At 34.5% G+C, this 17,868-nt stretch overlaps 1 protein-coding gene across 4 annotated transcripts in view; it reads left to right on the top strand.

Moving 5' to 3' along the window:
• Window positions 1-9,630: 9,630 nt before the first annotated feature.
• LOC129268092 (fatty acyl-CoA reductase 1-like) overlaps window positions 9,631-17,868 on the top strand; it is a 28,383-nt gene continuing 20,145 nt past the window's right edge. Inside the window, exon 1 of one of the 4 annotated variants that reach the window (XM_054905676.2) lies at window positions 9,631-9,843. Coding sequence is in view for 2 of the 4 variants with exons in the window: in XM_064104965.1 (XP_063961035.1) it covers window positions 16,353-16,457 (105 nt within the window). In the remaining 2 variants the exon portion in view is untranslated. Of the gene's footprint in view, window positions 9,844-15,996; window positions 16,458-17,868 lie in introns of those variants that run through there. The other 3 variants (XM_064104967.1, XM_064104965.1, XM_064104966.1) reach the window with 3 other exon arrangements.

Here is a 17,868-nt window from a genome sequence, read left to right as displayed (position 1 = left end):
AAAACATTATATCGTCTCGAATGCTTGAACACGTTGAAATGCTTTTTTAGTAATTCCCAGGTATATAGTCGGGTCCAAAGTCTAATCATTTGTAATATGGGACCATTGATGGTTATACAGGCTGTCTAAGAAAAGAGAGAGAGAGTATATACGAGGGGGTTCATAATTACACTGTAAAAACGCTGTTTAAAATTTCAAGCAGGTTGTTTAAGCCCGTCTATGGCACGCTTATAGGGAATCAATTAAATATATATTTCACTTGAAAAAAATATGTTTCTCTTCCACTAAACCATTTCACTCAAAGAAATTTATATTTCACTTTTAAAAATGTATTCCACTTTTCAAAAAAATATGTTTCACTTTTCCAAAAAAATATATTTAACTTTTCAAAAAAATATATTTAACTTTTCAAAAAAATATATTTCACTTTTCAAAAAAAATATATTTCACTTTTCAAAAAAATATATTTTACTTTTCAAAAAAATATATTTCACTTTTCAGAAAAATATATTTCACTTTTCAAAAAAATATATTTCACTTTTCAAAAAAAATATATTTCACTTTTCAAAAAAATATATTTCACTTTTCAAAAAAAATATATTTCACTTTTCAAAAAAATATGTTTCATTTTTCCAAAAAAATATATTTCACTTTTCAAAAATATATATTTCACTTTTCAAAAAAATATCTTTCACTTTTCAAAAAAATAAAAACGTAAAATTCATCTATCTATATATCTACCTACATGATATATCTATCTATCTATCTCTCTGCCTAATATATATCTATCTGTTTAAATATGTCTATCTTTCTATCTATCTATCCATCTATCTGTCTATTTATCTATCTCTCTGCCTAATATACATCTATCTGTTTAAATATGTCTATCTTTCTATCTATCCATCTATCTGTCTATTTATTTATCTATCTCTCGAACTACTTATTTTTCTATCTATCTGTCTAACAATTATCTGTTTAAATATGTCTGTCTATCTATCTATCTACAAATCTATCTACCTGTCTGTCTCTTTATCTATCTATCTATCTATCTAATGATTTATCCGGCTGTTTAAATGTCTGTATATCTGTCTTTCTATCTATCTGCCTATTTATCGTTATCTATCTATCTATCTTATGTCTATCTGTTCAAAATATGTATGTCTATCTGTTTTTTAATATAATATCTATTGATCTGTTTAAATAATTATGTATGTTTATTTGTCTGTTTATCTATTTAATATTTATCTATTAAATCTGTTAAATATGTTAATCAATATGTCTATCTGTGAATAAATATATCGATCTATTTTCTCTCTATCTATATATCTATCCATCTATAATAATAATAATATAGGGTATTTATATTGCGCACATATCCACCTTGTTAGGTGCTCAATGCGCTCCTATATTACCCGGCTAAGCTAGGCGTTCATAGCGCACACAGCTTTTTAAGGAATTACTTCCTACCGGTACCCATTTTCCTCACCTGGGTTGAGTGCAGCACATTGTGGATCAGTTTCTTGCCGAAGGAAATTACGCCATGGCTGGGATTCGAACCCACGACCCCCTGTTTCAAAGTCCGAAGACTAATCCACTGGGCCACAACGCTCCACTATCTATCTATCTATCTATCTATCTATCTATCTATCTATCTGTCTATCTTTGTATGTACCTATGTATCTAGCTGTCTCTGAATCTATGTGTATATCAAATATAATATCATAATCACCGTTATCATCATCATTATATTTGCCATCAATCATTATCAGCATCATCCTCCTCATCATCATATTTTTTATCGTCAATCAATATCTAACTAATGTCCATCTGTCTATCTATCTAATACCTATTCATCTGTTTATATCTATCTATCTATCTATCTGTCTATTAATATATCCACCTATCATTTATCTCTCCATCCATCTATCTATCTATTTATCTGTCTTTCTTATATGTATCTGTTTAAATATGTATGTCTGTCTATTTATCTTTCATATTTATATCCACTCATTTGTTTAAATAGTTATGTCTGTTTATTTATCTACGAGAGACCACCTAGTTTTACTTGTTACATTTTAAATCTGAGAGAAAACAAATCATTTCACTTTTGGTGGATAACACATACGGCTGCTCTATGATTATACCGTACGTAAATTTCATTCCTCACGTAAAAATCCATTCCTCTCGCTACGAAAAACATTTCACTCTTGTTGCAAAATTCATTTCACTCAATTGCAGAAAAATACGTTCCTCTTTTTTCTCGGCCTGTAGGGGGCGCGCACAGAGATGGCAAATTTTCGCTGTGCTGAGGGGAGAAATCATGAATGCGGTTGCAATACACAAAATAACTAGGATATGGGAATACCAGCGAACCCAATTGCATCACTTTCCCACGTGCACGAGAATGCACCACGAGGTGGACCCATAAACACAAATACAAACACAATAGCCAGTGCAATCAGCTGTTGCATTTAATTGGTCCTATGATCAATCGCTAACCTTTGTAGGCATTAGGCATGAATGCTTGATACATACACTATCTACGGAGCTGAATGGTCAAGGTATAAGTGTTGAAATTTCCCTTTTCTCCATTCTGTCTGTCTTTTACTTCATTGACATACGATAGTCGTAATGATTGATGAAATGAAGCTTACAAAAAGCTACATTTCACTGGTCAACCCACTTGTACCTGCACCGCAAAACCAAATTCTCTCCATTTTGTCTGAGACATGAAGGGGGGGGGGGGGGTGTTCACCATCTTTAGAACAGACATAAAAAGTGAGTATACGGGACTGAAGTTGGGTGATGACGTCATCGCTCAACCCGAAAAGGTTGGTGTTAGCCATGAGATATAACGCGTAATGTCCACCGAAAGCGATGATATCATCACCCAACTTCAAGTCCCGTATACTCACTTTTTATGTCTGTTCTAAGGATGGTGACCCCCCATACATGTCTCATACAAAATGGAGAGAATTTGGTTTTGCAGTGCAGGTACAAGCGAGTTGACCAGTGAAATGTAGCTTGTTGTAAGCTTCATTTCATCAATCATTACGATCATCGTATGTCAATGAAGTAAAAAAACAGACGGAAGGGAGAAAAGGGAAATTTCAACCTTGACCATTCAGCTCCGTAGATAGTGTATGTATAAAGTATTCATGCCTACATAACGTATAGCCAGACCGTGCTAAGGTTAGTGATTGATCGTAGGGCCGAATGCATCAGCTGATTGCACTGGCTATTGTGGATAATCAGCGATAAATTCAAACTTTACGATTTGTGTTTATGGGCCCACCTCGTGGTGCATTGTCCTCGTCCCACCAACAATGGTGTGCGCCGCCTACAGGCCGAGAAAAAAGAGGAACGTATTTTTTGCAATTGAGTGAAATGAATTTGCAACAAGAGTGAAATGTTTTACGTAGCGAGAGGAATGGATTTTTACGTGAGGAATGAATTTTACGTACAGTCTAATACGGCAACCGCCGTCGTATGTGTTATCCAACAAAAGTGAAAGGATTTGTTTTCTCTCAGATTTAAAATGTAACAAGTGAAAAAGAAACTAGATTTTAATTCGTCGTGCGGACGAATTAGGTGGTCGGTCGTAGATAAACAGACATAATTATTTATACAAATGAGTGGATATAAGTATGAAAGATAAATAGACAGACAGATAGACATACATATTTAAACAGATACATATAAAAAAGATAGATAGATAGATCGATGGATGGAGAGATAAATGATAGGTGGATAGATCAATAGAAGATAGATATATATTAATAAAAGGGATTAATATATAGATAGATATAAACAGATAAATATAGGTATTAGATAGATAGACAGATAGACATTAGATAGATATTGATTGACGATAAAAAATACGATGAGGAGGATGATGATGATGATTGATGGCAAATATGATGATGATGATAACGGTGATTATGATATTATATTTGATATACACATAGATTCAGAGACAGATAGATAAACAGATGGATAGATATATAGATAGAGAGAAAATAGATTGATATATTTATTGATAGATAGACAGATAGAATAACATATTTAACAGATTAATAGATAAATATTAAATAGATAAACAGACAAATAAACATACATGATTCTTTGCACAGATCAATAGATATTAGATTGAAAGATAAAAGGTAGACATACAGATAGACATACATATTTTGAACAGATAGACTTAAGATAGATAGATAGATAGATAGATAAAGATAAATAGGCAGATAGATAGAAATTAAGACAGATATACAGACATTTAAACAGCCGGATAAATCATTAGATAAATAGATAGATTGAATGATAAATAAACAGATATAGACATATTAAAATAAATAAATAGATATTAGATAGATAGATAGATAAAGAGACAGATAGATAGACAGACATATTTAAACAGATAATTGTTAGACAGTTTGATAGAAAAATAAATAGTTCGAGAGATAGATAGATAAATAGACAGACAGATAGATGGATAGATAGATAGATTTAAACAGATAGATATATATTAGGCAGAGAGATAGATATATCATGTAGGTAGATAGATAGATAGATGAATTTTACGTACGGTCTAATACGGCAGCCGCATGTGTTATCCAACAAAAGTGAAAGGATTTGTTTTCTCTCAAAATTAAAATGTAACAAGTGAAATTATTCTTTTGAAAAGTGAAACATATTTTTTTGGAAAAGTGAAATATATTATTTTTTGAAAAGTGAAATATATTTTTTTGAAAAGTGAAATATATTTTTTTGAAAAGTGAAATATATTTTTTTGAAAAGTGAAATATATTTTTTTGAAAAGTGAAATATATTTTTTTGAAAAGTGAAATATATTTTTTTGAAAAGTGAAATATATTTTTTTTATAAAAGTGAAATATATTTTTTTTAAAAGTGAAATATAAATTTCTTTGAGTGAAATGGTTTAGTAGAAGAGAAACATATTTTTTTCAAGTGAAATATATATATAATTGTTTCCCTATGGGCGTGCCATACCCGTCACTCTATTTATTGTTAAAATTTGAAACAAGTTGTTTAATTTTGTTTAACAAGATGTTGAAATAAAGAATTTCAAAAAAAAGTTTAAACAATTGTGAAAAAGTTTGAAACAAATTGTTAATTGTTAGAGTGACGGGTTTAAACAGCGTGATATATAAATATATGTTTTTACTGTATAAAGGACTCCCGGGAAGGCGGCGGCACCATGATTTTTAAAGGTCAAGTCCACCCCAGAAAAAAAGTTTATTTGAATAAATAGAGAAAAAGCAAACAAGAATAACGCTGAAAACTTCATCAAAATCGGATGTAAAATAAGAAAGTTATGACATTTTAAAGTTTCGCTTATTTTTCACAAAACAGTTACATGCACAATTCAGTGATATGCAAATGAGAGAGTCGATGATGTCACTCTCTCACTATTTCTTTTGTTTTTTATTGTTTGAATGATACAATATTTCAATTTTTACGAATTTGACAAATATAGGACCTTCTTGTTTGCACCACAAAATGTTAAAACAATGGAATCCCATTATGTTCAGGCAGGAATGTTTTTTTTTCACATGGCAATGAGGAGAAAATTAAAATATTTCATATTTCACATAATAAAATACAAAAGAAATAGTGAGTGAGTGATGTCATCGGTCCCCTCATTTGCATACCGACCAGGATGTGCATATAACTGTTTTGTGAAATTAAGCAAACCTTAAAATGTAATTACTTTCTTATTTTAAATCGGATTTTGATGAAATTTTCAGCATTATGCTTGTCTGATTTTTCTCTTTCTATTCAAAGCACCTTTTTGTTGGGGTGGACTTGTCCTTTATAAAGTGGGGAGGGGGTCAGGGCAAATTAGTGCTCGATTCCAATTTTTAAAAAATGAGATTTTGTTTAAAAGAAGTAAAAAGTGTCTTTCTCCAGTTCGTATTTTATAGCATATATGCCTACTGCTTGAATCTCGCCGGACGCTTGTGGCAGCAATAGACTATACAGGGAAGTTTTTCTGGATTTGTCAAAATTTCCTGAACGGTGGGGCGGCCGGTGTTAACATAAATCGGTTAAAGTCCACCTCAACAAAAAGTTGATTTGATTAAAAAGAGCAAAATCTACCAAGCGTAACACTGAAAATTTCAATCGGATGAAAATAAGAAAGTTATGACATTTTAAAATTTCGCTTTAATTTCACAAAACAGTTATTATGCACATCCAGGTCGGCATGCAAATGAGGAGACTGATATGACGTATCGACTCACTATTTGTTTTGAGTTTTAGTATATGGAATATGAAATATTCTCCTCATTGTCAATAGTTAAACAAAGATCATAGTTATTGCTCCCTGTGCATGTGGAATTAGAGTTGTTTTAATACTATATGGTTAAGTCATGTTTATTGTCAAATCTTTAAAAAATGAAATATTGAAATATTGTATAATTCAAACAATGATGAAAACAGAGGAAATAGTGAGTGAGGGACATCATTGACTCTCTCATTTGCATTTCACAATGTGCATATAACTGTTTTGTGAAACAATAAGCGAATTTTAATTAAAATGTCCGATTTTGATGAAATTTTCAGCGGTATGCTAGTTTGATTTGTCTCTATTTATTCGAATCTTAATTTTTCTGGGGTGGACTTGATCTTTAAAGAGGCACTCCAGGCTGAAAATAATATGATTTCACTACAGATGAAATTAAATCAGAAAAAAATAATGAAGAATATCATCAAAATCGGACAAGGAATAACAATAAATTAAAGAAATTACATTTTGAAATTTTGATTTATTTCGCTGTAACAGCATTATGCATATCACAATGAGCAATGAGTAACATATAACATGTATCATATCCACATATAATTTGCATTTTATCAAAAGTGGAATGACCTTATGAAGTGCTTTATAGCTGATCATATTACTTGCAAACAGGGGCGGATCCAGGAGGATTTGGGGGGGGGCACATTTTCTCGAATGAATTTGACAAGCCCCCCCCCCAAAAAAAAAAAAAGGTTTTCACCAAAAATTGAAGGTCATTATTTTCGTCAAGCAAATAAAAAAAGTCCTCACTTAATAAATTGTGTATGAAAAGGACATATTTCCATTAAAGATTTTGATTATGGCTCTAAAGGGGGGGGGGGGGGTGGGGCCGCACGAGCCGGATGTTGCCCCCCTTGATCCGCCAGTGCTTGCAACAATTTGCAAATGAATTAGGCCTATATTAAAAGACTGCCGTATATACACCTTTAAATGTGAATGCTACCTAGCTTCAAATTGGTGTGTGTCGAGAGAGGAAACTTTAATAAAAACCCCAGAATTGTGAAAAGTTGAAAGAAATCGGGCAAACGGCATGCAAGAGTATAATGAAGGAAGATTATGGCTGTCATAAATGAAATCACTTTAACAATATTTCAAATTGGTAGCTCATGGAAAGTGGTAGCTAGGCCTATAAGGTCCGCATTTTCATAACTTAATTAATCGGGGATTTGGATTTATGGTTTATACCCATTTCCCTACAATGTGGCACAGTGTATTTATTTAATGTTCTCATGAAAGAAAAAAAATGCCGGAAGTAAACTTATGATTTTTTTCTTATTTTAGCAATTTTGTGTATTCAAATGTAAGAGCAGCTTACCTTACATCACTATGAAATCATCAATACGGTCAAAAAGTCTCCATAAGTATATGATTCCTACAAGGCGTAGGATTTTTTTCCCGGGGGGGCACTGGGGGGTCCTTGCTTTTTCAGGGGGGGCACCAGCCATTTTTCCGGTGTGTGTGTATGTGTCCACAAGGGCGGATCCGACTTTCGCCAATAGGGGACGGGGCCCGAAATTATCTTCACCTATATCAGTCACTTCTTAGTTTTATTCTTATAAAACAACATAAATATGAAATAATCTCATAAGCCTTATAAAAATTGCGAGCGCGAAGCGCGAGTGATTTTTTTTTTTTTACTTTAATGTATTTTTTCCTGAAAATTTAATTTTCTGGGCAATGTTATGTGTGATCCTGAACAAGATTCGTATGTAACTAGATGGTTACTGCGAACGCCAAGCGCGATCAGAAATTTTTATCAACTTTTCTAGCATTATAGAAAAGGGACCTGTTAATGAATGCTTACAGTTACCCACGAAGATGGTATATATTTCAATAATGCGAGCGCGAAGCGCGAGCAAATTTTTTGACATTCCGACCTAAAAAATGGTCATTCTAAGCACTTTTTGTATTAATAAATGGGATAGGTATGTAATTAAATTCGCGCTTGCAATTTATGCGAGCGCGAAGCGCGAGAGGAAGAAAATTGAGATTTTAGACCTAAAAGCGAGACACTCTATTCATATTTTGTAAGTCATAAATACGATATAGTCAACTGGGTATCATTAATAATGCGATCGTGAAGGGTGAGCAGACAATTATTGATATTCTGATGTGAAACTGGATAATTTAAGTACATTTTAAACAAAGAACATGCAGGCTATCGCGCATGTTTTAGATTAAGACCTAGAATCTGGGCATTCTGAATACATTTGTTTAATGGAACATTATGGAATACACGTAGACAATATGAACTTGGCAAATCAAACAATGTGACCACGCAGCGAGAGCTTGAAATGCTGATATGTAGACCATAAAACGGACATTTTACAGAGCACTTAAATTTGTAAATGAAAAAAAAAGAGTGAAAGCTCGATGTCCGAGCTAAAATATGTTTTGCATATTGACTTCAAAACTTGCTCCATATCAGCCTATTGAGCAAGATATGAAACCCATCCAACAGGCAATTCAGGCGCGAAGCGCCAGCAAAAATTTTATATAGTAACACGAAAAGATTTTTTTTTAAATTGCAAGTCTTCCCCTCACATTATTTCATTCACTCGTCTTCCTCCTCTTATTTTCCTCTTCCTTTTTTCTTCTGTCTTTCTTCTTCTTTTCCTTTTTTCTTTTCTTATTTTCCTTTTTTCTTTCTTCTTCTCCCTTTTTTTTTTTGCTCTGCCAATTTTTTCAGGGGGGGCACCTGGGGGGGCACACCAAATCTCAGGGGGGGGGGGGCACGTGCCCCCCCAGGCCCCCCCGTAGCTACGCCACTGCTTTTAACTACTTTTTTATACTTTCGATAGGCCCCCTATGATTGTTAATTTTTGCAATTTCACCAAACTACTTTTTTTTTTGTCCTAAAAAAAAAAGACTTTCCATTTAATTATTTTCAATAGTCCATGAAATTTAGGTTTATTTTCTATGATACTAAATCAATTTATTCATAGGGTGGGGGAGGGGTCTGATATACAGATATATTTTTTTCCAGTGATTATACGGGGATCTAATTACTAGTAGCCTACATCGAAAAGCCCGATATGCGATTTCTTAATTGGCCAATCGTGCATGCGTGAAGTTGATGTACACATGTGTCGAACGAGTCACTCTATTGGTCAAAGGTCGAATTTTTCTAATGAATATTCATCAATTGAATGCAAGATGTTCCTTTATTCAATATATTTTATGATTTGACATCATATATAAGAAGAATTAAAAATTTTAAAAATATAGATTTAATAAAATTTATTATTAAAATTCATTTGAGGACAACAATTTTTTTTAAATGTATCTTTTCTTGGTAAAAAATAAATTATATTTGTACAACATTTGGAGGTTGGGCAATTTTGTCTGCGGAAAATTTACGATTAAATGTGATCATGTTTAATTGAATTACTCAGAAGTCGGAAAAGGAAATCTTAAAGTTAAAGTTTCATTTGCTTGGTGCATTCGATAGCTACAGCACATCTTATTTTCTTGAAGAAAGTCATCAAAACATTGGCGAACGACAGTTATTTATCCCGGTAAGCGTTACTAAGGTGTAGACAGTAATTGATTATGGTCGTGTGTGTGACGGTGAGGGTGTGTGTAAAACCTGTACCGTTACATGGCATTTGCAATGCATGCGAGCTATACCGGCGTCCGGCGCATTCAATTCTTGTGCACACAAAGTCAATGGGATTATCACACTTTCATGTTGCAATAATTCGAATTGCAGCTAACGTGAAAGCCCTAGATTTCTTTTCGGTATACACGAATTTGACGAAACAGATTCTATTTCTAGATCTAGGCCTATTTATATCAGGGGTCTTTGCGGATATTTATTAGGCCCTATTTAATTAAAAATATTCATCAGATCAGTCATCAGGCTCAGCCTTAATTTGTTCACAAAATATTCACATTATTCACAATTCATGATAATGCACCTATCTTTATCAATCGTATGACGCACCCCCGACCCCCGGGAATGGTGGGTCACTTGTCAAACTCGAGTCAGATTTTATGGTACCATGAGGCATGACGCACATGTGTGTCTTATTACAAATTCAATGGCACACCTTTACTTACAATGACCCTGCCAAGAAAGAAAAAAAAGTGACGCACCAGTTCAAGATTTTAACCAACCATGACTGCACCTTCGTCAGAGACAGAATAAAAAGTCAGATTCGGACTAGACTCTGAAGTGTGATGTCTCGTGCGTGCATGGCGCATAATCGAGCTATATAATGCAATGAAATGCAATAAATGTATTTCGCTATTGTCTCTGACGATGTTTACGATGATACACATCATCTCTTCAACCTCATGGTGATAGCGAAGGCTGAGGCGAACTCTTATTTTTCTTAAAGGGAACACTTTCTTTTCCGACGATGTCGGGAATATGCGTCATTTACATTTCTTCTCGGAAATCAAGGGTTCATAATATATATTTTAACTCGTTAGCCCTTCAAAATAATTTTAAAACATGTCTTTATACTTATAGATCGCAAACTTATCCGAGATGTTAATACCAACTTCTATTTTGGTTTATTTTCCTTCCCGAAGTTGTTGGAATAATGCGACTTTGCCTGGGAAATGCATCATTTATTTATAGGGGAGACAATCTCCCACATTGGAAACTTGCTTTGCAAAAGGACAAAAGAAACAACACCAACAAAAGCATGATTTTTTCCACCCAAAATTTTGTCTCACTGAGGTCAGAAGCCCATTTGTTTTGTGTGTGGTTGACAACAAAAATCCTTATAAAAACAAAGGTAGACGGTGAATTTTTAAAGTAGACTGTGAAAAGGGGTAATTTTTCATGAGGAATCTGCTTATCACATTTTTATTTGCCGCCAAGGTAATCCTTTTGCAGCAAATGTAAACAAAGGAAATTGGTCTCCAAAACTGGAGACTGTCTCTGAAATTGGATACCCAAATTCTTTACAAAAGTCTCTGATATTGGAGATAATCTCCCACATTGGAGACAGTCTCCAATATTGGCCGTGTGCCTCTACTGCTGATATAAATCATTCCCTTTATTTTAAAGCAGTACACCTCAAAACCCTTTTAAAACATGTTCCAAACGATCGCGCATGTCGGCGACTTCCATTGCATTTTATTCTTTGCGACTTTATTTTGTCAAGATGCGCGCGACCGCCTACAAAGTTTCATTATATTCCTTTGTTTTTAAATATTGGCGATTCGATTTCGATTTTAGAAGCTTAACTGCCGATCCAATTTTCAATTTGATTTTGATCCAATTTACAACATTACCCGTTTGTATCACTGAGGCACCATGACGCAACCAGGTATTAAATGGCTGACACTGACGCACCCCAGTCCTCAAACTGTGACGGACCAAATGTTTCCATGACGGTACCCTGCATCACTTATTTGTTGGTAAATGACCCTACCATGACGCACCATTCCCGGGGGTCAGGGGGTGCGTCTTACAATTTATATGTGCATAAACCAATCCAAAAAAATAGTTACCACATTGACGGCAAGATCGTAAAGTATCATATAAAATCATTGACGAAAATGTGAAGTAGATCTATGTCAAGGGGTTTCACTGGTATCGCGATCTCAAAATTCTATTCCGATCGACGAATGCGCGCTGTGCTGGAAAACCATTCTGAACAAGTGTGACCTAACTTCGCGGACCAAAGGCAAAGTTTTTGTGGAGATTTAAACAAATACTCAAGCTCAAAACTAAAGGCGAGATATTTTAAATGCTAAAATTTTATTGAATTGCATACCTTTAGATCTATACACCTAATGCATATAAAGGTACTTCTATTTTACACCAAAATAAAAAAACGAGCTAAACCTCCATTCCACAGAGAACAAGACAGTGAAAGACCTTTGAAAGACCATGAATTCTGGTTGATCTTTCAGAGGGCTCTCAATGAACCTACAAATCTTTGAGGTCTTACACGAGTCCTGACCAATCTTTTAGTGGTCTTTGTGATCTTCATGGGCTCTAAAACTTTGAAACGGTTCAAAACAGTCTTACAACGGTCTTACAGGAAAATGGTCTTTCAGTGGTCTTTCAGCAGTCTTTCAGCGGTCTTTCGATGAACTTTCGGCAGTCTCAAGATTTTTGCGGAGATCACTGTAAGACTCATGAGAGATCATTGAAAGATCATTCAAAGATCATTCAAAGAACATGCAAAGTCCATGGAAAGAATTCTGAAAGATCTCTTGTTGCATTTAAAAGATCTCTGAAAGACCATTGAAAGATCTCTATAGGACTACTCTAAGACCAGTAAGACAAGAAATATCCATCAGTCTTTCAGAGTTCTTTGAGGGGTCTTTCTGAACCATTCCACAGAGATGACAAATTTCAGTGATCTTGAAGACCGCTGTAAGACCTCACCAATTTTAAGTCTTTCACTGGTCTTTCAATGGTCTCGGTTATGTGAAATGAGGGCCTTGACCGATCTTGTGTATCCATTGTAAACACTGCAAATACAATAGGTTTGACCCTTGAACCGCTTCGATATGACGTAGCTTCGATGAGCTATGTTACGAAGTGTCGTTTTGAAGAACAATTCATAGATTAAAAGTATTATTTATTAAATAATAAAGTTTAAATTTTGATAGTAAATAATTGATTTACAATCAAAATTCAAATGTTATTGTCTACTAAGAAAATACTAGTTTGTTGCCCATGTGACCACCTAACAAGAAGATGGACATGGTGTGAAATTCTAAAAAAACAGGAAACTCATTCTCTTACTGTCATGAAAAGGGACCATTTTTTTAAACAATCAAGTAGTAGTTCTTTTAGAACATCCAAGATTTGATGAGAAGATGATTATACTAAGGATGATATTAGTTCTTAAAAGAAATTCTCAGAAGTGATTTTCAAACATTCCAAATTCCTTTCAACTCTAATGAAAGACTGGTTTCCAGGTACTGCCTTTTAAACTTTAAAGTGCATTTTAATATTAGTATTGAATGAAAAAAAACTCAACTGACATACTCTTTATCATAAAATACATTTTTATGATGTGTTCAACATGGATTTATACATGTTTTGTACATTTGTTTTCTTCACCAAAAATGAGATTCGGTCTTCTCAATCTCAGTCTGCCATAGTGGTACTATAACATTGTATTCTATATAAAATATCACATTCCCCTGTAGCTATTAGATTAATAAAACCTGCCAATAAGATCTGCAATGTTTTTCTTAAGAATGTTAACACTTTGCTGTTACATTCATCATTCATATTTCTTAAATTTTGAAACTAAGAAGTGCCAATGTCGTTCACTTCTTAAGGGTGTCATGTCTGTTACGCTAGTGTAATGTCAAATACTAAAGCTATGAATAAAAATAACCTTTATTATCAACTTATTTTTGTTTGATTAGATGTGATGAGTGGTAGTAACTGGAAAATATTCATTAATTGTTATTATCTGGTGTACAAGAAATTTTTCTTAATAATTTTTTGTTTTATAAATATTGTAAGAAAAGCCCCCCTTTAAAATTACAAAATTATAAGAGATATTACAGAATACCAGTTATGATGTGTGTCTCTAACTTCTAACCATGATATGTAAACAATTAGACTTTTAACATATCTTGTAATAAAAGAATTATATTCGCTTACAAAAAGTGGACAAAACTGTCATGTCCGTTACACCACGTGCATCATGTCTGTTACGCTACATTTACTTTACTAATACAGAATGCACTGAAAAACTGATTGTTGAATTTCATTTTACGAATAGAACATGATCTTAAGGTGTAATTAACACCATCAGGTGCATGCAGTCTAAGAATTCACAGGAATTTTGATAAACAATAGGGGGTAAAAATGCTTCGTCCATTTCGTGTCATGTCCGTAACGCTCACAAAGAGTGCATTTTCTCCGCAACTGTTCAACGAAACGTTTTGAAATTTCATGTGAATGTAACTGATACTTGAATGTGTCTGATGAGCTCACTAACAATGATTCAAAGACTGCCAATTCTACTGTATGAAACTTTGAATTACAAAAATTTGTCTGACTGTCATGTCTTTTATGCTGGAATTGACCCTAACAAAAAAATCTGATGCTATAGCGTTGTGTGTAAGCGTGCCTCACCACTGTATTCAGTGCAGGTGTGAATGCTGTTGGAAAACACTCTGTCCATCGGAAAGGATGCAAATGTCGGTCCCGTGTATAGGAGAGTCACAACCTATGCACGTTAAAACCAATACACCATTCGTCAAAGAGTAGGGTGTTCACCCTGTGTATTGCACCTGCCGGTCCCGGCAAAATTCAGGTCAAGTCAATCTTGATGTTCATATGCCATAATAATCAATATAATAATTGTGGGCATTAACAGAAAGACAAGACAAGACGAGTGTCTTAAGTTGTAATTCATCATTTCATTTAGATTTAATGCCCAGCCCCATCCCAGCCACAATTTTACGTGACAGATTTCCATCAGAGGAGAGACCTGTGCTGTGGAAGAGAAGGGCAGTTCCAGGGAGCATGAGGGGAAGAGGATGGAACTTGTGAGATGTTTTTGCAAAGTACATTGCATGCATGACCTGCCTTGCTCCAAAAGACTCCATGAAGATGTTTAAACTGGAGGTGTGTCATGTGCGGTCACCAGATTAAGGCTCTGGTTTTACTTTATAGGGCTTTTTGGAGCGCTGATTTAAAGGTTCTAGGTTTCTAGAAACAACATCTCGACTTATAATAAATGCACATAATATTGAACAGTTAGTGCCAACACTCCTTATATAATATGTCGTTAGCCTGGGGAGTGTATCATGAAAAGATTTGTCAATTATTAGCACTATTTTAATTGGCTCTCAGTCTCAGCCAATCAGGTGCAAGGATTTGCAGTAGCTTATAAAGTACAGTTTGTAAAAGACACTGACTATGTGTATCATGAAGTACTCACCTGAAATATGCAAATACTACAATGGCTGTAAACGGCAAGGACGGTTGATCCAATTTTTCCCATCTTTGTTTCTTCATAAAACTGTTTTGATTAGAGCAAATTAAATATTCAAATAGAAGTAAGCTATGGATATAACTTGGAATCTGTGGGCGTTTCATGTGACAAGAGTAGTGTGCGTTTTTGTTGTTAATTGCTTACCAAAGTTAACAGTTGCTTCTGACGTATGGGCAATGTAAATAACAGTCAACATAATTGAATTAACTGATGATGGATGTTTTGATGAAGCATGGCATCCCACGTCAGTGATAATGTTATCTGATTTCTCTAACGGATATTTTCCATCAATTTAGAATCATTATCAATTAAACCGAAGTTAAATCAAGGTATGTGGTAAATTGTTAGTATTTGCTATCCCAAAATAGTAATATCAGTGCTATTTAAAGTCCAATCAGTAAACAAAAACCCTCAAATTTAAAATCAATCAAAGAGATAGGGTAATCCAGTTGCTAAATTTAGTCAAGTTGTGCTACTTTTAGCCTCTCATGGTGATTTGTTAGTTTTTGCAATCTTTGACACAGTATAACTTTGCACTTACGAAAACCATGGAGTAAATAGTCCTAAGTCGGTGGTTACATAAAGAATTAAGTAAGTAGATTTGTGATTAAATATTGTAATGAAGGATTTTCAAAGAACCAAATCAGAATTCAGCAAGAACAGACGTCATTGGCCCGTGATTAGTCCCCGGAAGTTCCGCTGCAAATATTGACCAATGAGAGGCAGTGTTTCTTTGACAGAGTGTTTGGATTGAAGGCAGATTGTGGAACTGCAAGCTTTTCCGTTACCTTAGAAACACGGACTTAACTTATCAGGTCTTCTTGAAATCAGGTCAAAGCCATGATAAGCGACGCTAAAAGAGCTTAAATAGAACCGCAACTGTCCTATCATCATTAGAACCAACTCAATCTCCGAACAGACAACTTCTTGCTTCACCTAGCCATTTGAGCCAGGATACTACATCTCTAACTTCGCTACAATTTCATCTTATACGAGTTTGAATTATTTGACAGATACCATCTTTTTTTAAAATACCATAACGACGTTTGTCTTCTGTGCCGTCAGACGAGTGTAAAGTCTAGTTACCCACAATGCCGTGCTTTGACGATAACGGTCCTATCTGTGCTCCACTAGATGGAGAACATTCATCGGGTTCAGGTGGTGTGATTGACGTCACAAACGATGCTTATGCTATGGTGAGATTGAATTGAATAATGCTGTTTTACATTTTGGTCTTTGTCAGTTATTCCAGATAATTTTTTTCATTTGAGTGAGTGTGTGCAGCGCGTGACATTAGCACAGGTCCTATTTTTACAGAGGTAGATCCATTAAAGACATAGATCTTGCTCCTTTGTAAACTTGACAAAAATGCATGCTGTAGATGTGAGGTCTGGGCTCCGTCTTCCAAAGAGTTACGATTGATCCGATCAACCACAACTATGGATGGCCAGCAACGTCAACATCTAAAATGCATGTTTGATCAAAATATTTTCTTGATTTGATTTATATTCATACATTCATTGTATTTTTTATTAATTCAGTGTACTCCTCTTTGTTTATAAAGGACATTTAAAAAAAAAATTAAGACATTGAAGGGTTTCTGTACAGTTGAGGTTGGTCGAGTCGACCGTAACTCTTCGTAAGACGGGGCCTTGATTTGTATGTTTTTGATTTTCAAACAAGCTTCCATATGTTTTAATTTTGATACTCACACTACACACGAATATTAATAATAATATACAGTTCTTGTATAGCGCATATCACATTATGAATAATGTCTCTATGCGCTTCCAAAGGACTTGGATATTATTACCCCAGCTGTAGCTTGGCAGGCCGTAATTACTAAGAATACAGCGCACACGCATTTCAAGGAATAAATTCCTGCCAGGTACCCATTCACCTCACCTGGGTTGAGTGCAGCACAATGTGGATGAATTTCTTGCTGAAGGAAATTACGCCATGGATGGGATTCGAACCCACGACCCTCTGTTTCAAAGTCAGAAGACTAATCCACTGGGCCACAACGCTCCACATTGATCGGTTCTCTAGTCTTAAGTTCTATTGCTGTGTTCTTGTGAATTTGGGCAGTTGTTTTTTTCCTTCATGACTTGCTACATGGTTCTTAGCTGGTACATACATGTATAATCTTCTCCTTAAAAGATATCAAATATTTGCATTAGACTTAGAGGTGTACACATGTGTGATAATTCATTGAAGTGGTAAAGGCAGTTGTATGAGTGTGAATATACTGAGTTTACTACAGAGCATTTCTAAGCATTATCTGATTTCAGCAGTCTGGGTTTGTCGTGTATGATGTATGGCCAATGCGTCTTGAACTCGCCCCACAAAAAGTTGGTTTTGTTATGCTTTTTCTGTTTTTTTTCATTCAGTTTAAGATACGATATCTCATATGAAAGGAGAGGTAATGAAATTGGTATCATTTTTAAGCTAAATGTATACTTTATCATGTCTGAAAAATGAGCACAATAGCTTATAAATTCATGACACTGTGACTGTTGGAATGATTTATGTCGAGGGTAGTATAGGGGGAAGCTGAGGAGGGGGAAATGGTATACACACAATCTATGGGAGAGACACGGTTCATAT

This window comes from Lytechinus pictus, chromosome 9 (assembly GCF_037042905.1).
Source record: "Lytechinus pictus isolate F3 Inbred chromosome 9, Lp3.0, whole genome shotgun sequence".
In the NCBI taxonomy this organism is placed as follows: domain Eukaryota; kingdom Metazoa; phylum Echinodermata; class Echinoidea; order Temnopleuroida; family Toxopneustidae; genus Lytechinus; species Lytechinus pictus.
Note: the sequence above shows the minus strand (reverse complement) of the source record. Positions and strands in the feature narration are given on the sequence as shown.